The sequence below is a fragment of the Fringilla coelebs genome, assembly GCF_963513975.1.
Source record: "Fringilla coelebs genome assembly, chromosome: 3".
Lineage (NCBI taxonomy): Eukaryota > Metazoa > Chordata > Aves > Passeriformes > Fringillidae > Fringilla > Fringilla coelebs.
Window position 1 is genome coordinate 94373373 of NC_140030.1, and position 22978 is coordinate 94396350.

The window sequence follows — 22978 nt, forward strand, 5'->3', positions numbered from 1 at the left end:
TCTGGCATTGCTGAGAGAAGACCAAGGTTGATTAGGAGATGCACACAGTTATTTTACCAAATCACTTTAAAAAAATCAAAATAATTGGACTTGAAAGAAGCCTGAAACATTAGAGCAAAAGCAAGCAGGAAAGGAGGAGCTGTGGCATCCTACGCCCCGTCTAACAAGGTATTGAGCACCGAAGCCCAGGGGACTCTTGGTGCTCTCGCTGTGAAGATTAGACAAGAGCACTCGCGCAGGACACAGCAGGAATATGAAGGGACATGAAGTGAGCAATCCCAGCAGACAGCCTGTTGAAATGTCAGTCAGGCGCTCTGCCTCCACCACCTTTCACAGAGCTAAACATCTCTTTATGTCAGAACAAATTGGGCAATCCTCAAATCTTTTTTTCCTCTCCCCTGACTTCAATGCGGCGCCGAGCGCTGGGAAGGAGCGCGTACAGACAGTTCACTTCAGTTCACATGAAAGCGCCCTGACACGCTACAAGGCTGAATACTGATATTGGCAACTCTTACAATCTTATCAGAGAGGCAGGAGCAGCAGCAGCCGCCGTGCTGCAGACCTTCCCCCCTTCCAATTATGCCGGGTGGCTGCTCCCTTCCCAAGCATCCCGCAACGTCCTTTGAAAGTAAACTGCTGGGCTTGATCAAAGGCCGCAAAAGCAAACACGGCGCTGCTGTATTTATGAGCATATTTACTTCTGTCATCTTTTTCTTGTTTTCGCTCCCACCTTCCCTCACTAGTCCATTAAGGAAGTCTAATTTTAACCAACATCTAACACAGTGCTCAAATGCAGACTGGTGAGTAACGTCAATTTTATTTTAAATTATTTCCTTTCACTTACAAAATTCTGTACAGGGTATTTGGCTGGGGTTTTTGACTAAAAACCATACACAAAAGTTATTTTTGCAGGAGAACAACAAAACAGAAACCTTCCCATTAGAGAGTTCTTGGTATGATTGTAGGAAGATATATGAATTAATGTGATTGATTTCTTTTTAATTTGATCCAACGCATGAAAACATTATTTTAAAAATAAGCAGCCAATATACATTCTTTTAAAAAAGCATATGAAAACAGAAAACTTAACCCAGCCAAGACATGAAGAACTCTGTGAAACTGCCTCCAAGAACAGCAAGATTAACCTGCTAACTCCACACTTATAAAGATGCTGAAAGTATTCTAAAGTACCTGTCTGAGCAAACCCCTAACAACAGACACCCCCCAAACACCACAAAAATCCCTCCCCTGACAAATAAACCCATGGTTTTAAAAAAGTGAAAGTGAATATTCAATAAGAAAATATAAATAATTGGCCACTGCCATGCCTGGCCACCTACTCTTTAAATCAGAGGTTTATTGTAAGCATGATCATTTGTGTAGAATGAACAATTTCTAAGACTTAATTCTGGCTATCTTCTAAAAGCTGCCTAGCATTTCTAATGTTAATTGATTATAGTTAAAGATCAGATGCATTTCACTGCAATTTTAAGTTTCTGTTTATGATATTCAGGCAGGTAAATACCTGTGTGTATGGAAGAGACAGTACCAGACCATTTATTGCCCATTACACCATCAAGAAAAGAAGCCCATGCTGGAACAAACAGTGCAGCATTTCTGGCATTTGTTAAAGGAAGAAAGCTTTATAAGAAAAAAGAAATACCACTGATTTTTACAGGTGTTTAATAAAGATAAGCTGAAAAAGGGGTTCCTATTTTAAGCTCGGTGATAGCTAAAAATGCATTCAAATATGTTCAAAAGCAATCTGAAGTCTCCTAAAAATGGGTGTTTAAAAGTGTTCAAGAAAACAGTAAAAATGCAAATATTTGTCACATTATTGTAGGATATGGGACAAAAATGCTCATAAATTCAAAGAACCCTGCTGAGGCAAACTGCATTTCATTTAAATATGACATTATTTGGGAGTCATTAAAACAAAAATAATGTTTATCGGTTGCATTGTAAAGGTTACTGTGAGAAAACAGTCAAAGTTTGCCTGAACTCAAATGAGTGCTGAAAAGGACTGTGAGCATAACACCCTTAATTTCAATTGTTGTAGCTGTGCCTTGGGAAATAAAAAGACTAAATGTAATTGATGACTCACTACTATAAAAATACTACAGCAAAAAATAATGAGGAGGTATAAGTATTTTCAAGACTCTTGGTCTTACGCATTTCATACACATTACAATGAGAAAAATTAAAAAAGAAAAAAATAAAAAGGATGCCAATAATGACTGCTGACTTTTCACTCAGAAATGTGTTAAATCCCAAGAAGAAAGTATACAGTGCCTTGTGATTGCTACAAAATACAAATAACAGCCATCATCCCTCTGTTCAAAGATCTTTCCTGATTTTTTATTAACAAACCCGCGTAATGGGACATTTAGGCTACACAGGAGTAGGCTAATATGCTGGGGTTAATATTAAGAGCCTAAATCTCATTATTAAAAGCATCCAATCTTGCTGAAGTGACATGGCTTCTAGCTGTAGCCATGAAGAGCCTTCTGCAACCCAAGTTAAAAATCTTCTGTTTGCATGGACTTGCACAAGCCTGTCTATACTCCTAAAAACCATCATGAATAATGCTAAAGGACCCCCCCAAAACCCTAGAGATGCCATTTTGAACCTTAAACTTTTCCGTGCAGTCATTCTGAACCATTAATTGCCGGCTATTTGTACGTGGAAATCAAGATGTAGATGCACGCAGTTCCCTTGATTACACAGACATTTAGTCAGTGGCTTTACTACTGTGAGTAGTTTTTGGTGAAGCAATCAAATTAAGCATCCCATTAAATATCTGATGTAGGTAAATCAGGTCTTAAAATTTGATCCATCTTGCATCTCCATCTCTTAGACTTGATTGTATTTGTGAAAATCAATCACGCACTTGCCTTACTCCTGCCTTAATTCTGCCAATGAATTTAAACACATCACATACAGCCGTATTATGTGGTTTAAACTCAGCTATGAAGACCCATTATGGTACTGAGTTAAAATAATTCTGCACTGCACCCCTCTAAAGAGTGGCTTGCTTGGACTGCCCATGAACTGGTCTCACTTGCAACCCAATTTTTGTGTTTCTTCCCAATATGTCCTGAGCCACACAGTCTGAGGGGACAGGGAAAAGGGCAGGGATGTTACTCTGCCTCTTAGTGCTGCTCAAATGCTGCAGTTAAGCAGATGCTTATTTACAATGCAACAGCCTATAGCTAACACAGCTTCCTGAAGCTATTAAAAGTGGACACACAATAACTGCAAGCAGAATTTGGCTTATTGTCTCCACAGATTTGCGCTAATATACCAGTGTCTCAAGACATCACTTCATTTTCATAACAAGGAGGAGATTTAATTTCTGCGGATTTCTATAAAAAGCAATTTGGAAACTTCTCAACAATGATATTGCTTCCCATAAATGCCAAATTGGTAAAAACATCATAAGAGGAAAACACAGCACACTGACAATACAATTTTTTCCAACTTAAGTACCAGCATTATTCAAAGACATTATACTGCTAAGTATCCAAATAATTCATTCATTTTAAGGATCGAAAGCATAATATTATTTTGTTAAATTAAGCTCTTGCTTTCCAAATCCCTCTTTTCCACTTAAACTGAGGGAATAAAGGCAACTGAAAACACATCTGTGTGCAAGGCTTTTCAGTTTTCAGGGGTTGTTCTGTTCTGGTTGGGGTGTGCACTTCCCTTTTTGCTGATTACCAAAACCCAAAAGCAACTGCAATAACAATTGTAAATCCTTGCTTTGGATGATAAAATGAGCCTCAAGTATCATCATCTCATTCCCACCTTCTACTACTTGCAGGAAGGAGGAGATTGGTGAGGGAAACCATCATTCACCTCTAACTTATTTGTACCACTGTAATACAGTCTCTCCAGCTAAAAAGGAATTGTAACAACTGAAAGTGACTGTTTAAAATGACATCAAAAATCAAAATTTCTGACTGTGGTAGCTTGGGGTGGGGGGCAGAGGGTAGATAGCCTGGTTTTAAGCATAGCCTATTAACTGAAGAACGTCAGGGCTTTGTGGTCATTTAACACTCCCTATAAATGAAGATTTGATAACCATTATTGATCTCAGTTTTCCTGGAAGAAGCTCCCTGGGCTCAGCAGTGAGCAGTTTTGCTTCTCTTAGTTCATAAATACAAGAATAGGGCTATTGCTCAAATGCCACCCTAACTGCTGAAAATGAAATAAAAGTAAATTTCAGTGCTGTGTGGAAAGCAATACAGGTGTATTTCCACAGGGTTTTTCTGAGTAGATAGCCCAAGGTTAATATAATCTCAAATTTTCTTATGGGAAATATGGAATTGCCACAGCTGACCCCTGGTATCATTTAAAAATATTTTCTTTGTGAAAGCCTACTCAAACCATAGAAGTAGATAAGTTACTATTCTTATTTATTTATTGATCTTCCTTGTGCTACCATGGAACTGGAATACTTCTGCACATTAATGAATTCAGCCTAACAACACAGAAAATGGGATTATGAGCATTTCTGCTGCCCAGGCAAGAAGCTGAGCCAGGGAATAGGAAGTGTTGGGTTGCTGTACCTGCAACACAACTGTGTCACAAGAAACAGCTGGGAATGCCCGTGGTCTCTCCTGCCTTATTGTTTCGTCTTTCAAGGCTTTTCCCCATTTTCCTTCTTCCCAGCTACTTCTCCTGAAAACTCTGCTATAGGCTCATCAAATCAAAAGCTGATGTCTGAAACTTTCCATGAAGCTGTCAAAAGCACCTCCATCACTGAAAACATATTATCACAGGATTTAAACAGAGAAAATTAATCCCCTCCCTCTTTCCACTTTCCCTTCCCCAAAATGAGAAAAACCATCTCTCCATCTCCAGACCCCCAGGTCAGATTAAACCCAGATGTCAAAGGAGAGACCTAGAAAGAGGAGCATTGAGGATTTAAGGAGAAGCTACATGAGTAGATGAACTGTTGAACTCAGTTCTCTGTCTTAAAAATACATTTCATTGGGATTGTTAATGCACGATATAAGTACCCAAAAGATGCAACAGAATTCTGAAATATGAATTAAGGACGTATTGCCATCTCCAGCAAAATAATAAAAGTACAGAGATTAAGAGGCAAGCATATCTTTTTGAATTGTAGAATAGGTTTATAGGTCTTCTAATAACAACTTTTACTCAAACCTTACATAAATAGGCTTATATGATACAAATATTATGTGGGCTATGTGGAAACTACAAGGTCCCTAATCATGTTTAGGGATTACTTGACAGAACAGAGACATTTCATTCCTATTGGACCTAGGGATTACAGCAAAGAAACATCTAATATTCCATTTTTTAATTTCATGCATTTTTTATTTACTTTTAATGATGCTGTATATATTCATCATCCTGAAATATTAAAACAGTATGAAAAAAGTAATAAATTGGTGGAAAATTTAGGGAATGGGAATGCAACAGCACGCAAATCATACACTATCAAGTGCTTGATACACATTTAAAATTACTGTCTAGTACAGCAAAGCCAAATTCCTGGCAGATTTCTGAAGCACAAAGTCACAATAAGAAGATCAGCAGAACAGACTGAAATAATAGAATATTCATCCCCCTAATCCATATGCAATTCTTTAGGGCTTTTTTTTAACAATGCATATGAGGTCTGACTGTATTCAGGATTTAAATAAGTTGTCTCTCTCTCTCTCTCTCTCACACACACACACTCTCTGTATATTTATAAAAAAAAAAGTATATACAGTTATCATTTCTGCTCTACTGCACCCACATTGACAAGGTTAGCACATCTCCTCACACCTCAGATGAAACAATAGCATTTTAAACAACAAAAGTGTTAAAAGAAATGCATTTATTCATACCATTGAAACCTCCTGCAACAGCTGTGTTGAAAGGAAGGAGTCCAGTTGCCTGGAAAAGGGATTTTTTTTGTTTAGTATTTTTAACTCTTTCCTACATGACTCTGAATAATTACTGGTTAATTTAAAGCAATATTACATGTAGTTCCTGGCAATAAAATTTTGAAATCAGTATTAATTCTTTGAGATCTTGCCTTTCCCTCCAGACAGATGCAATTTTAGATCTGGTATTGCATAAAGGGACAGAGACCTAGAGACAAGTAAATCATCACTCAAAAGACAGATGCTGATAAGGATGGTCCATGCACAAAACATGCTTGAGGACAGGAGAAGTGGAAGTGGAGTATAAAACTTCCATTGCCATGCTTGGGATTACCAAATTACTTTCAACCAGTGCAAAGGCACGACCGTGCCATAGATGTTCCTCCAAACAGGACAGTATGAAGAAATTCATCCCCTGTCATACAGAAATGCAAAGTCTGATCCTTAGACCAAGCAGGTTTTGCATAGGTTTAACTCCCTGATTAAGCTGTGAAATATCACCACCCCACACTCATTGTATAAGTGATATAAAATGAAGATATAAAAGGAATGTACCCAAACATAAGACATTTGCACCAGTAATGTATGTGTGGACTTGCTAAATAAAGGTGCTCACGTGTGATAATTATGATGGCCACATGCAGAAAGCAGCTTTCACAACCACCAGGACAGCTCTTGTCACAACTCTGTTAGTGAGGCGAAGGAGGACAGGTGATGGTACATGAAAAGCCATCTGCTAAGTGAGAAAGAGCAGCCACATCCTGTCGAAACCTGAATACCCAAATGTAGCCACGGGCTATTTGTAGGAACAGGTCTCATGAGAAATGGCCTGGGTGTAGATTGCTGCCCAGCATTTTCCAGGACTTTGGGCTCCTACCTGGTGTGGGCCATGCTGGTCCAACCCTCTTGAAATCATGCTCGTGTGTTATTAGCCAGGCTGTGATATCAGTTGACATTGCTATTCACATTGCAAGGTTACTTTTAATTCAACACAGGCTAAACAAGCAATGTAAAAACATATTTAATGAAAAATTTTCTTTTTGCTGAGGAATCTGTTTAGCTGTCCTTACTATGACACCTTTCTACATTGACACTGACTCCAAACTTACTGGTTCTTATTGTTTACAGGTATCTAATTATTACTGGTACACTGGAGGGAAAACAACCCCTAAGCATACTGAAATCAGCAGAAGTGAACCCACAACAGGGCTAGAATACACCGATTCTGTGTGTATGTTCTGCAGGCAAGTAAGCAAAAGAACCACTCTTAGAAATTATTTGATCTGCACTAATGACAAAAGCATGAAATTGTACAAGAAAATAAAAGACAAATGAACATAAAAACTTCTAGTAGAACATATGACCAAGATCTATGTTAGCAAACAGGATCTAACAGTGCACAGTGAAGTTAGGAGAGAAAGCCTGACGGACACCCTGCAGAGCTGCACTGGACTGAGTCTGTAAAGCACAGGTGGCAGCAGCTTCGATGCAAATGTGCCACGTTTCTGTAAGACAGGGCAATTAGGTACAAAGTACCCTCTCATTTTGGGGGGAGAGTAAAAAGGGCCACAGAAGGAAGCTGGGATTTATTGAAGAGGAATACACATCACCCAGTGAAAATTAGGGCATGCCTGAAGTACATGAGTGCTACTTTCCCTTTTGCCATCCTTTATTTTACAGGACATGACTGAGCTCTATATGAGTTTCTATTTTAGTGAAGGCAACAACAGTTTGTGTGACAGGGAAGGCTAGAAAAGAGCAGCACAGCTTTTGCCCAAGTTCTATCTTTGTTCCAAAGAAGAGAGTTATTAAACCTTTTCTGCAAGTGTTTGTAAATACAGTAAACACTTTTTAATGTGCACAAAGAATATTTTGCTTCCTCGTACAGATTCAGAGAAGTCGATCAGCCACATTCTTTGGAAAGCTTCTAAGCAAGCAATGCAAGACATATATTTGGAATATGAAAGTTTAATCCTACTCATTAAAACATGACAAACTTATAATTAATTGAGAATGAAGTCAATAATGAGAACATCCTTCAATGTAATGATGTTGGTACTATCAGCTTGTAATATGGGAATATGCTGTAGAAAGTGAAGCATAATACGGAAAAATTACAAGTCAGTTTAAAAAAATAAGAGCCTGAAAGTTTTTCCTTGAGTAGAATCTTTAAAACACAAATTTAAACTCCTCAAAAATTACATTTTTACAGTCTTCAAATAAGATAATACACTATGTTGTTTTCCTGTGATGAGGAATAATTCAAGGTCTTACATTGTCTGATTAATCTCTCAACCAATATTTAGAAAAGGTTTCTCTTTGAGCTAATCAAACTTGACAAAAGCAATCTTCAAACTATGACACATTCACTGATTTGTAAGATATCTCAAACTTGTGTTTTATTAAATGCAGTTTAAATTAGCAACAGCTCTAAATTCACCTGACACCACCTTAATCTCGCCAACAGGACGTGAGGCAAAAAGACAGCACGTGCAGATTAAAATTATTAGGACAAGCTGGTTGTTGCTTTTTTTTAAAGAAGGATGGAGTTTTAGTTTTAAGATTGCACTCTCTATTGCTCACATTGCATTTTGGGGGATAGTTGCTGATGGCATTGCATTTAGTTTTACTGGAGATAACTGCCCTGATCTTACTGCATAAGGTCTCCCCAGTGATCCCTCCAAATAATGCACATTTCTTTATCCACAGAAAGAGGCTAAATTTTAATATACAATCTTATGACATGCTTTGGCTTTCAGTGTCAAACATTAGGTTAAAGGACATCACTCCTGAAAAGCAATGTTTTGAGGAGAACAACTACTAAGGAAGCACTACAGCACTGCCAGGTAGGGACCACTGTGGGGAAGCACATAAACACCATCCCAGCCTTGACCTTCACCCAGAGTGTTGGTAGTTTCCTTTCTTTCTGTGAGTGGCCATGTGTGTGCAAACAGGATTTTCCCATGGCTTGAGAATGTGTTTAAATTTGGTTGCCTGACTCTGAGCACTGAAAGAGATTCCTGAGTCAGCACAGCTAAGCAGGAGAGAGGGGAAAAACTGTGGGAGAGATGTAAGTATTAATTCCCTACTGCAAATGTTCCAGGAGGAAATCAGGACTCCAGCTCATTCTTCCTCTCAAGTCACACTTAAGTTCTGGATAAATAAGTTTCTGAGCTACTGACTGCCCTCTATTTCCTCCTCATGGTTGTGTGCAACCAAGAAACTGCATTTCTGGCAGTGTCAATGATAAAATAACACAACGCTCCATTAACAAAGCCTCACGTGTTTTAGAAGTTGCTAGTGCAAATCTTTTTGGGACTCCAGGAAGGATATTCAAATATTGGGTAACATACTCTGACTGGGAAGACTATCAATAGAGTTTCTCAATTTGTTTATATAAATGGGCCAACACTTTTAAAAGCACTTCAGAGCACTTAACTAAAGCAAACAACTACTTGAACTTTAAATATCTAGCAAGAGAAGTCATTGACAAGTATGACTTGACTTAGTAAATTCTAGTATCTTTGAGACCTTTCATTCATACAATCTCTTCATGAAGAGAAGCACCAGGCTCCCATCTCAACTCCAGCTCTGCTCTAAGATACAGAATGAGTGGGGTGAGGAACAGCCTAGTCCCCTTTTAGTTCTTTTTGTTAAAGCCAACAGCTTTGCTTCTTCCTATAAAGGGATCCTGGGTCCATAATAGTCTTTATAAAGCAGCTTCCTGATTTTGAAAACTTATTCCCTCTCTTGTTTGACCCTTAAAGTAGGATTACTTCATCTTATAAACTTTGTTTTCCCTGATGTCTATGGTACCTAAGCCTTAATTTGGGAATATAACATTTACAAAACACCATCCTACTAATTCCCAAAAGGTCTAGGGATAACTTTCTATACTCAGGACTAGGGTGCCTTTGGTAAGTGGCCTCATCGTGGTGCCAGTGTCACGTGCATTTTTTATATCTTCATGTGTATAACACAGTTCTTCCTAGCTACTGCATTACACACAAACACAGTGGTCATTTCCTGACCAAATCAGTGTGATCTGATTCACATACACTTCTCTGCTGACAAACCAGCACCCAAATGAGTAAGACAAGATTACTCTGGAGTTTTGGATGGTTTGGGGTTTTTTTTAAACTGATGTCTAGCTCAAGTACTAAGTTGGCCCCTATAAACAAGAAGGTGGTGTTTAAAGCAAGTACTTCTGATTCAGAGCAGGTAACTCTCATTCCCTAAAATCCTGCAACATATCTTGATTTTTATTCTTATAATGTGGCAGAAAAGAGGTGGCAGAAAAAACCCTTTATTTTAACCTGGTCTTCACCACCTTAGAAAAAGGAAATAAAATATTTTGAAGCTATATTCTGTAGTTCAATGGCCACATTGGTATTTTAGTTTGCTAGTTTTAGGGAGAACATAATGCAGCATGTTCTCAAACTGGCTGCTTGGGATTTGTACTGATTAGTCTGGTTATGAAAATTCTCGAAACAGTGTTTTGATAGGAAAAAATCCTACAGTTCATACAGCTGAAAATATGAAATACTCAGTGCTAAAGCCTCAGACTATGCACAGTTGCTAAAAGAAACAGCTTTGAAAACTCTTTGAAATACCATGCAAGTCGTAATTGGGTTTTAATGCATAAAACGGCTCAGTAATTTAAATGTTTGGAAAAGAAAACAGTCTTTGCTAGAGTTTATGAAGTGATAAGTCTATTTCTTAGAATGATTAACTATGCAACCTGATTTTGAACACGAGACTCTCCTAGCATATGCTCCCCACAGCTGACACCATGAGAGCATACAGTTTTGCCAAATTAATATTCCAGGACCCAATTCTGATATTAGAATCTCATTCCTCACCTCCCTGCCTTGAGTAAGTGCCTTGGTTTCTACAGAAGTAGTTTTACTTCCTACTCTTAAACAAGTGAAATCAGGATAAAGGTCTGCTCCTCATGCATTTGGTTCTACTGAGTGATAAATTAGATTTGTACGTACAGGATGTACATACAGAGACACAAATGTATCATGGCATTTCCACTAGAAACTTAAAAAAAAAATCCAAAAAATAACCCCAAACCCAAAAGATGAATGACATTCAAGGATAATACAACAGTCATTCACTTATAGAAAATTTTTAGAAGCAAATGCATATTAGAAAAACAGATGAAGTACAGCCAGGACAGCATAAAGAATGCTTTTGGGGAAGAATGCCCCAAAAAATGTCCCATTTTAGAACAGTGATAAAACAAGACTATGACAAAAGAAAACAATTCAGTTTTTGAACTCACTGCAAATAAGTAACAAGATCTAATAATTTAGAAAGTCCTTAAAGAGCCCATGGTGTTGGTAGAAATGAATCAAATGGTGAGGTGAAATTAAAGAATGCAAGAATAAACTTAGACAGGATGACCTGAGAGAGAAAAAGAGACAAAATTAGTGAAAAGAAACAGACCCAGGGAAAGTACTATTTCATTCTAATAATAGATTCATCAACAGAATATCTGTATGCACTAACACCTAATTTGAGCATCCTGAATTCTGATCCTGATTTCCCGAGATGGCAACTACAATATTAAAAAAAATACTTAAATTGCTCATTACTAGAAATAGATTGATTTGCATGAGAAAAATAGAGAGTTAAGATTCCCATTTGATTTACGAATATTAAGATCCTAAAATAAAGTCTGAAAGGAAGTCCTAACTCCCAGGCTAACACTTCTCTCCTGTTGGTGACAGCATCATTGCCCCTGGGAGCTGGGAAATGCCATATATGGTGGCCACAGGGAACAGAATGTTTGTGTGAACCCTGAAAACCTGAACAAGGGCTCAGGAGATGAGAGTGAGAAGTTGCAATTCTATCTGGTATTCAAAGACAAACAAACAGAGAAAAATCCAAGTGGGAAACACCATCAACAGCAAAAGGCCAGACTTTACTTATGCCACCTGAGCAAAAGCCATGGACACGTTCAACTTTTCTATTTCTCTGTAGCTTTTATTCCTTCAGTAAAACTTGCTGGTGCACATGGCTACTTTATTTTTAAGTATATAAATGTAAAATTGACTAAAGACAAATGAGTTTACCCTGCTGCAGAAGCCAATTGCCAGAGTAATCCAATATGGTGCATGTTGGACGCATGATGATGGCTGATATTCTGCAGTCAGCACATTTCAAATTGTTTACTGGTTTTGGGTTTTAAATTGCTCACCAAAGACTAACTTTAGTTATATTTGGATTGGGTTTTTTGGGGGGACGGGGGGAGAGAGAGGGGAGTGGATGGTATTAAATTTAATAGAAACAAATCACCAAGGTATTATAAAAACAGCAGTTAATTTACTGGCTCCTCTAGAGAATAGCTCAGGAAAATAAATTTTAGCTTTCCGATACCTACAGCTCTAAGCTAAACATTAGGTTGTCTGAATTGTCTTCATCCCCTGAACACCACATGTGAGAACTTAATTTTGTGTTCTAGCATTTTAAGTAGAGTTGCTTATATAGTTAAGAGCCACCTTAATGCTTCTCAAAACTATTCTGAAGTACAAGACAGCCCTTCATTTTGAAGGTAAGAGTCTGTCAATTTCTAGGGCCTTCAGCCACTAACCCTTCTCTCATCCATAAGTGTCTAACACATTCCCCTGTTAAACTCACTGAACACTTAGAGCAGCCAAAACACATTTTTTAACATCACTAAAGTGCTGTCTCTGACAACCCTGGGACTCTACAAAGTTCAAGAGCAGGAGCAAAATTTGAAAGGTTGGTTTAAAGATTAAGCCTGAGCCCTTGGTGCACCTGAAGGGACGCACTTCAGGAGGCAAACACCCCTCCCACTGCTGGCTGTGGTCTCCCACCCCCCGGCAGCTGCGGCGTGCTCGTTCCACCAGACAAATCGCAGAGGAGAGGGAGCGAACCCCCTTCATGGACTCACCATCCTTTTCTAGTCACATTCACTACGCATTGCATTAGAAAATCGTAACGGTGTTAAAATATTTTGGCAGGATTTGTTATGGCCAGATCACTCACTTCCTTTGGGACACACAAAGCCTCCTCTGGCAATGAAACAGCCCAAATGTCAGCAAATCCTATAGAACAGAAAACGGTCTGTCAATGTAAAGCCTAAATGAATCTCCAGTTAAGCAAAACAAAACAAAACTGTAAAACATAAAAATGCACATACAGAAAAAAGAAACAACCTAGAAATATGCACTTTTTATTAAGGTTTCTTCTTTTTTTTTTCCCCCACCCTCCCGAAACTTTTGAACAGCATTACAATGAATTCATCACAAGGTGCTATTAGAGCACAAGCTCCCTCCAAGTGTTACCAATTCACGGACAGATTAGAGGGCACATTAATAACATAGTTAATATGAAGTGTTTAGAGCCTTTACGTCGGTGACAAATACGACTCAGCCAAATTTCCTGACCATTGAGGCCACGGAGGAACAATTTGGTAGATTTCATCAACAGTTCTAATTATGTTCCTGTCAAGTCGAGAACAAAGTAATCCATAACTGGGGGGCTGCTCGGAGACAGTGCCACGTGAGAGTAATTTATGCCCAGGGCCCTCGCTGTAGTTAGTGTGCACAATGCTTGACTAACAAGTGGGCTCAAAAAAAGGAATTTATTAGGGAAAACACAGCCCTCCAACTCCGAGCAGCTCATCAGGTACAGGCTTAGCAGGAGTTATGAGGCAAAGTCTTCTTGTTTATAAAAGCATCTCAAGTCCAGACTGGCCTTGGCAGGTTTTAAACGATAGGATTTTAACCCAAGGCTTCTGCTGGAGCTAGGTAAGCCCATGGCCAAGGCCAGGGTGCAACCCAGCCCCCTTAAAAATCACCTCAGTCCTTGGGACAGCGGCAGTACTACCTCAGAGGCCAAGTGGTACCAATGCCCTTTTGCAATCCTATAAATAACCCACTAATGAAAGATGCAAAGGCATTATTAGTAACAGTAAACTAAAATGTCACAATACACGATGCCTTTCTTACCACAGCCCAACTGGGAAACAGGCTGAGAAAGGGAAAGGGAGGGGAGGAAGGTAAATGGGGAGAAGCTGTCATGTAATTTTGAGTCATTTTCCACTGTGATCTATATTGGGATACGGCTTCTATCCTTTCAAACAGGATCATTTTATACATGACACTCTTGCTGCATTTCACAAAAAGGAAAGAATGCCTCCCTAGCACTCAAAGTGCAAAGCCTGGCAGCGGTCATTCAGGATCAGATACTTGCATATGCAGTGAAATGTTAGAGAAAGTAAAATGATGCATTCCAAACAATTTAAGAACATCAAGAACATTGTCTATAAACAGAGGGTAAAGTAATGTTAGCAAAAAATTAGATCCATGTGAGAAACTTAATGGGTTTTAAAGCATAGTTTTACGAAGGTTCTGTGCAGCCCCAGGAAGTCTGACTTCTTCACCCACACTTCTCACTGCTAGAATGGGTACAGGTGTGCAGATTTCGTATCTACATGACATATCTCGCCAATGGATTTTAGACTATAAGAATGCTATTTGCTTCACTAAACTATTGGTCTTAGTTACATTTTAAATTACTAGTTGACCACTGGCACAGAGGAAATGCAGAAGTACACCTAAACCCTCAGCTTCTCCTTTCACAATCTACTGAAGTTTCTTATCCAGATTTGTTTGAACCTGTAAATTTTCTGACATCAAGTCTAGGGACTTTCCCAGCACCTACTGTATGAGACAAGATTAGTCTCATATGCCTGAAGCATCACAGATTTATGATTACTTGTTCCCAAGGATGGAAAAAAAAAAAATTAAAAGCACTGGTGGCTTTGAAAGAGGCAAAGAGGAAAGGGAAGAACGCAGTCCCGTTCTGCAGATGTGAGAAGAGAAACCTTCCTGCAAGTCAGGGAGACAGTAATTCAGAAGCCAAGCAATGCCTGGACGTTCTAATTCCCAGACTCGTGATTCAGTCACAAGACATGCTTCCTTTCCTGGTGAAATGTCATGCTGCCGCATGCTCCTGCTACAGAACACATCCTAACCAAGTGTAGCAAAAGCATGATGATCCCATTAAGTATCTAACATCTAATACCTTGTGAAAACTAATTTAGTGCTTTATCAAATCTCTAGTTTGTATGTAGAGCATAAACTGGCTACATTTGCTAATAGGGCAGATTGACCCGTCCCATATATTATCAAACCACATCAAAGTCTGCTGGAGGACGTAGCCTTAGCTACTTATTATCCCTTGCATTAACTCTCTCACTAGCTACTCAGCCAATATATTTTCCTGTAATACATCTGTCATGATTTTGCAGGGAAATCAGCAATTCTGAACAGTGCAGCAGTTAGATAACAGGACTAAACCCATCATGGTCGCCTGGCTTTCCAATCTACTGCTAATTGGCATGGACAGAAGCCCTTAGAGCTGGGCTTGCACAACAGCACACCACTGCTGGGCCCCAGAGATTTGGCCTCTTAGTTAGATTTGTATTTTTAGAGCTTGAGTCATTTATATGATTTCTTCACAATTTATTACATGCAAGAGAAATAAAGGTGGATGCCAACACCTTCAAATTTACAAGATTTTTTTTTTCTTCCTTTTGGCAGAAAGAGGCTTTATTTTGCAAGAGAACATGTGGCTTAGTAATCAGGAAAAAAGTGCTAGAGTATTAGTAACAATAATGTTGGCAACATTAGATACAATGAGAACATCTTTCTTGGCTTGGATGCTATGCAATCATATTCCCACGTGTTTATTTAGGGTCTTACTGGTGGCACTGTATGATGAATTATATATCTGAAGCCATGTTTCTAACTGTCTGGGAACTTGCATATATGGCTAATAGAGGGTCTTGATGGTTGTTTTGTTTTAAATTAACAATGGCTACCATTTTCTGATAGATAGTATCTTTGGACTTGGAAAGCCCTGAGCCATTATACATGGGCCTCTTACTGACCTTTCTGACCATTTAACTACCTGTCATCACTGGAGTTAGTGGTGGAATATGAAAAATAAACTAAAATAACAAAATACTCCCTCTTCAAACAGAAATTCACCCAACAGAAATGAAAGATACTTTCACATTGCATAAGTGATTGTATGTAGTTCTGAAATAAAATTATATGCATCATACAACCCTAGTTGTTCACATTTAATCTGACATTTATTTTCTTTTTATGGCTTCTCAAGCATTCTCATCTTCTTTTCCCCTCTAACTTCTGTCCCCTCATGTCTTTAAACACGAATGTAAACAAGTAAAAGGCATTTATGGGGGCATGTGGAGGTATTATTAGGCAGTTTGTATAGTTTCTTGGTGATCCCTGATCCCATTGTTGATGGATCATTTTTAATCCGGAGAATATTAAAAACTGCTTACAGCCCAGCTGTGGTTTAGTATCACCAACAAAGGGAGGCCAATACAGTAGTTTTTCTACAGAGTAAAACTTCTAACAAGTAAACTTTCAGCCAGGGGAATTAAATTAGACAACAACAACAAAAAGGCGGGCAGTGAGTTAAAACACCACAATTCTATGTTACTGAATTGAGCTACAAGTCTTTGGAGCTTCATCCCTCCCCCTTTCCCTTCCCTCTATATTTTTCTTCTTCTGTTTTTATGTTGAAATCACAGGAACTACGCAGCCTAGCAAGGCTGTAATCACTCAGCGGGACCCTGGCACAGGCACAATGCAACCACCAGCCAGGCAGCAGGAAACTGAAGGAAATCTCTCTCCCTCCCCCCCAGGTTTCTTAAAAGGGGCTCGGCGTGAATGAATCTTCCCGGTAGCCACCAACAATTTCTTATTCCTTCCGAGCAATCATCAATTTCAGCATCAAGTGGTTTAGTGGCTCTACAACTGGTAGTGGCAGCGGAGTAAGCCCAGCATGCAAACGTTTTGGCTAATTTAAAACCCTTGTGCTGCCGAATCAAACATGACAAGACAACAGTAAAAAGAGAGGCTATTATCCCAAATGAGAGTCGGCGGATGGCTGAAATTGGCTTGAGTGGCAGAGACAAAAGAGGTGGAAGGAGCAGGGACAACCAGGCATGATGATAGCAGATACAGCGTGCACTTTCTCCCCCACCCCCAGTGCATTCACATGTATCCCACCTGGAGGAAAAAAGGCAACATTTCCAAGTTTCATGGCCAGGAAGAGCAAATACACTAAAGAAGATTCAAAATAAATTAATACCTGGTAAAGCATCTGCCCCATGGGTATGGGGAAATGCAACTTAAGAGACATCACCCTTTCAATAGGAGCCCTAACACCCTGAAGACAAAACCTGTCATTTCCTACCTGAATTCATGTCCTGCTGCCCCAAGTTCATTCCCATGAGTTGAGAAGCAACCGAGACAGGACAGAATAACTTCAAAATGGGAATAATCTGTGGTGTGGCTGCTCATGAGTAGCTGCTACACACAACCAGCTCACAAAGAGCCCAGATCTCAAAGAGCTGCTGGGGAGGAGATGTGGAGGGCAGAGGAATTAATTTTGTAAGGCAATTGGGAGACCACAAGCATTCTCACGATGTTGAGAGCCATGAACCCTGGTGATGGCTTGCAGCTCACAGAATGATGACCTGTGGGATCACTGGAGAGCAAGCAAGTTGTCTTTTGCAAGATTAACAATTTAAAAGTGCTGAAATTAATTTTGTTTAATAGCTGTGGGTGCAGACTCCTTACAAAGTAGGTTGCAAGGTCAGCAAGCCTCCTAAAGCCTTTTAAAATGCAGCTTTTTATAGGGACAGTAGATTTAGGGTGGCTTAGGGCTTAAAGATCTAAAAAGCAAAAGAAGGGTTAGAGGTCATTTCCTACCACTTCCAAATCTTGGGTTTCTGTTCTCTGTTTTTACTTCTCACTATGACATACAATTATTGGCATATTCAACGCTACTTGAGGAAGTATGTGTTTCTTAGGGTACACAAAGTGAAAAAAGACAAAATCAACCATGACAACCAGATCAACCAGCACATAGCAGGCTCATCAGACTCATACTGGAACGTGTCCACCTGTGTTGCAAAAAAGCAGGAGGAGATGAGAAAATAAATCTGGGAGACGAGAAAATAAATCTAGGAGACTGAGAGACTGGGAGGGGAAAGACAAGGGCAGGGGGAGTGCTCACACCTTTGCCATCGTTGAGAAGTAGTTCACCTGTGATTCACATCTGCCTCCTTATACGAGATCATTACACTCTAAATTACTGTACTGTACAGAGTGTTTCAAGGAACAGCTGGGCTCAACACTAAAACCAAAACCAACCATTTAAAAGGGATGTGCTCAGCTTCACACCCTAGTACATGTGAGCTATTGCTCACAACACAGCAGAATCTGCAGATTAGTGCTCCCTTCTAGGATGGTTTTCTCCTACATTTTTGGCAACAGCATCCAACTAATTGCACAGGTAAAATTCAGAGCGTGTGCCAGTCCGGGAAATAGAAACAGGGAATGAATTTTGCACCACTGTGCAAGAATGTCTGAATTTGCTGAAATTATGTGACACTGCCTTGAAAAATATTTACATTGCATGCAGGTGGACCTGTGTGAAAGGCGGGCTCTGAATTTAAAGAGCAGTCCAACCTCAAAAAAGCATGCATCCCAATGCAAAGAAACATTCTGTATGTATAGAAACCCACTTGGTCTCACAAACCTCTTCAGGGAACTGAGAACCCTGGGGGAGGACCCGATCACAAAGGGTTTGTTACATCCTGCCCCCTTCTTCTAAATCTTCTTCCCCAGAACAAAGGAACCATGTGACTCAGTTTTCAAAGAAAAACCAAAACCAGTAACATGCCAAGCATCAGGTATGCCAGCTGTTCCTACACAGCCCACCCTGGGGACAGGTGTCACCCAACACAGAAACCTGTGTCACCCAGCTACACAGGCAAGCAGAAACCCTCCAGCCTTTGCAGCGTGTTTTCCTGCGTAACCAAACTTCAGTACTGTGATCCTGCAGACAGAGGAGCCCCTTTCCTGGCAATGAGGTGTCTGATGGTCATTAGGGAGGACAGAATTAATTCTGCTGTGAGCCTGGCACTGACAGTGGCCGTAGCAAACACACCCGCCATTTTTCTCAGCCTCTTCCAGAGGGAGTTGGAACAAAGAAAGGAGCTCTGGGGAAATACTGAAGGCATTACAAGAAAATAATTTTAGATGCATATGAATACTGCCACCAAACACTGTCTGCTGTCAGGCTGACATATGCTAGTGTATGTGGTGTTTGTTTAGTTTTTTCATCTCAGAGTTGAATTCATATCCTCAAACAGCACTCCAAAACAAGTCCAGTTCACAGCTCAGCAAGGAACTGCTTAAAAGGCAAGCATGACACAGGTCCTTAGGGCACCTCATCCATCCTGCACTTGGATGGCATTCTCCACCAAGGGACCCCATTAGGAAGGAAGGGCAAACTGAAATCCTAACCCAAAGCAGCCTGAAACAGCACCAGCATACTTGTGTAGCAGCGATGGATGAGCCTCCATTTGTCTTCAAAGCATGGGAAGCCAATATATCTGCTTCAGAGCAAACTCAACTTTACTTTCCAACCTTGTAGCGTACTTAAAGCTAAAATGTATATCATCTTTCTGTCCGTGGATAAGGCAGCAAAGAAGGGTCACCCAAGACTCCAATTAAACAGACTGGAAGTGATGCACTTCCAGTGCAACTCCATGCAGCAAAACACCCTGAGATTCACTGTTAAAAGCAATTGCCACGAGCTGCAGTTTCCTTTCCCCTCCATGCAATGGAATGAACCAGAAGCATCTTATGCTAGTACAAAGCTTGCTGGAAAACACGGTTGCTGTAGGAATGCTATCAATACCAGAGGTATTACAGATCCTACTCTCCCTGCAGAAGGTTAGGCCCTTCCAAGCAGGAAGAAACAATATGTTTGTTCTGTGGCCAAAGTAATTATAGCTTTGCGTATATTGCTTTGTATTTCTCTTCTCATAAAAGAGCTTTGTATTGGTGTTGAACAAGCCGAGTTATGAGACTGGAAGTCTCCAACCTAAGCTTAGGTCTGGCAGAAGTAGAAAGAGCTTCGCTCACTTCAGGAAAGGTGATTCTAGGCATGCCAAGACTGAACATGGCCAAATATTCAATACTGCCCATTAAAATATTTAAGCTTAAATAGTATAATTCCCTCATGGATAATATATTAAAGTATATATCTCCAGACTTCTCTTCACATGTTAGTACAGCAACGATATAACATCCCATTCTTCTTCCATGGGGGCAGTTCTAAAGATTCAAACAGATTCAAACACTGTAACATGAAACATGCTTGACAGAAGAATATTATATTTTTGAAAGCCGGCCACCCGCTTATAGGAATCTCTATCCAGGGCCCGTATTTACAGTTCAGGGGTATCTATTGTTCCAGGTGAGATCCTCCTGCACCAGGAACAATGCACCAAGTGCAATGAGAGAAGACCACCATGACCAATACTCACTGCAGTTCAAAGGGACCAGCCACATATTTCTTGTGCTCCAGCCAGGAGCCTAAACCTAAAGGTGACCCTGTCCTGGTGTAGCACCATATCACCTCTAGCGCCAATTAGGCTGACCAGAACTGGATCTATCTGCCTACCTATTCAGTTCATATCAGGAAAAAAGGAGAGAGAAAAAAAAAGAAAGAGAGGAGGAAAAAGCAAGCAAGGTCAGGCACTTACGTATGAGCCACATACCTTGTATGAGTAACAGCAACAGGGACACAAATCCCCAAAGCAGCACCAGAAACTGCCTCCTCCTGCCCAAGTCACAATTAATTGAACAACTCATCTCACTTCAAATGCCAGTTCTCTTCCCATCTGTGTTTAAAATCACAAAAAACATCTCCCACCAAAAGGCTTTTCACATATCTGTATTTACTGTCTCTGAAGCCAGCGAGAAGGCTAATCTAGGTATTCTGCCAATTTACCAAACCTAAGTAGTGTGGATGGAGAGATGTGTTCTCTGCCATGCTAAGGAAACTCACAGGGTGTCAATCCTACACGACTCCAAAAACCATATGGATGAGATGTCTAACTAGACTGTCCCAAACCTCACATTTAAACTCTGCCTCAAAATTTTTACCTTTCTTTCCCTACATGGCAGACTCTGAACTGGTCCTGTCCTTCTTCTTGGGATCAAACATTTCTCACAAATCAAATGTGTTGCCTCAAAAGCATTTTTCCCCTCAACCTGTAAAGCTCTAAAGACCTCTCAGAAAAAGTCTCCACAGCCTAGAAGATGACAATGAAAGACAAAACCCAACCACCTCCTCACCACTGCTGTGCCCACAGTATAGCACTAAATTTGAAGGCCTTGCAAGTGGGACAGGGGAGAGTTGGAAAAATGAGACTGAGATCTTGACAGAAAACAAAAGAATGGAGACCCAAGTCAGACAGCTTTGGCTGCAAATGATCTCCATGAGCTTCTGCTTCTGTGTGACACAGATGAAAAGAGGTTACTCTTCCTCTGAGACACCAAAAATGTCAGATTCCACCTGTGACTTTTTAACCCCCCCCCCCACACATATATATATATCTATACATATAATTATGTAGGTAGTGAATATGAATTTTACTGAAATCTTTGCCATACCCAAGGTTATTAAGCAACAGTTCCATGAGAAACATCAAGCCCTGGTCATGATACCTGATGCTATTCTCTTCATCTCAACATCTTCACTCCTAACAATCACAAGCCCAAGAGACACCATACCCATAATGTTTTTCCCAAAGCCATGGTAAGACTCAGATCAATCTGATGCCCGTTGCAATGCTCAGAAAACTTACTATTTTCATTGGGGGAAAAAAAGAAGGCAACCTTGCAGTTGCCTTTGAACTTCTGTCTGTGCCACTGGGATAAACTTACTCAGGAAAGAAGCGCTAGGAGGGCTTTTATGATGCAGTACATGAAAAAAAAGAAAAGGGAAAAAAAGTGTTACGACATGTCCTGTTCCTATGCTGCTAATATTTTTCTTTTTACATAAAGCCTCCTTTTATTAGAAGAAAATGTCCCGTTATTTTCAACAGGATTTTAGGTTTAGTCTATGTAGAGGATTTTCAGACCAGCCTTTATTGCAGCACTAAAGCACGTTAAAAATATTGAGCCAATTAATCAAAGCACTCTGATTCAAAAAATAAAAAAGTTAAAAAAAAATCAAGAAAACCTGAAGCTCAAGAAAAAAACCAGGGTAGTAAACACTGAATTAATGTTTTTTTGCCTCTTTTCCCTCAGGCATGATAGAGCAGTCATTAGGGAACAGTCCAAAGGAGCTGAGGAAACGCATTACTAATAAAGCATGGCCAGGTTACCATTTTGAGCAAGGGTGTTGTTGTTGTTTTGGTTTGGGGCTTTTTAGGTTTTGGATTTTTTTCCTACTTTTCCCTTTCATATAGGGATGAAGCACACACCGAGTTTTGAGACCTGACTGCGTTATGGAGCAGGAATGACGTGCCTCCAGCCCTGCTCCACAAACCATTCCATCAGCAGAAGTCTCTAGCAGGTCGGAGACGGACTAACTTTTCCAAGGTATTAAATTAAAAGATGTTGAATTAAGTTAAACGCCCCACATTGAACTGACATTTCCCTTTTTTAATGCAAGCTAAGATTGATGAAAAATACCACTTATCTACATTAAGGGTCAAAATATCCAGCAAAAGAAGCCTCTGGTTCAGCGCGTCAGAGCAAAGTCAGTCTTACATAATCCGGGGACCAGAACGCGGATCACATTCTGATGATCCAATTAATGGTGGGATACTTTGCAATCAGCCAGGAAGCAAGGCCCCTAACAGATTGTGGGGCTGTAACATCAATTTCTTAAGTGCATTTAAAGGATTACAAATGTTAGTCCTGGCTTGAGATTGAAACACCTATTGAGGTGCTCTGAACCACATTATAGTAATTGGGTACCTGAATTAATGCCATTTCTTCTGATGGGTGAGTTGAATACATTGGAATTACAGATTTCTTTTGCTGTGTTTCACTTTCAGCCTTTTTCTTCTTGTTCTCAGAGCATAAATCTGAGGCAGAATATCTCTTTTTTATCTAGATAGTTTCAATTACAGCCCTCAGGCACCCAAATACTGTCCTAATTTCACCTTCTGGATTGTTTGGGTG

The 22978-nt window shown here is 39.9% G+C and overlaps 1 protein-coding gene across 11 annotated transcripts in view; it reads right to left on the reverse strand.

Moving 5' to 3' along the window:
• ESRRG (estrogen related receptor gamma) overlaps positions 1 to 22978 on the reverse strand; it is a 370366-nt gene that overhangs the window by 212902 nt on the left and 134486 nt on the right. For 6 of the 11 annotated variants that reach the window (XM_084203440.1, XM_084203439.1, XM_084203435.1 and 3 more), the window contains one exon: positions 12927 to 12985. The exons of 3 other annotated variants lie outside the window; for them this stretch is intronic. Coding sequence is in view for 2 of the 8 variants with exons in the window: in XM_084203435.1 (XP_084059561.1) it covers positions 12927 to 12985 (59 nt within the window). In the remaining 6 variants the exon portion in view is untranslated. 2 more of the 11 variants (XM_084203438.1, XM_084203434.1) reach the window with 2 other exon arrangements.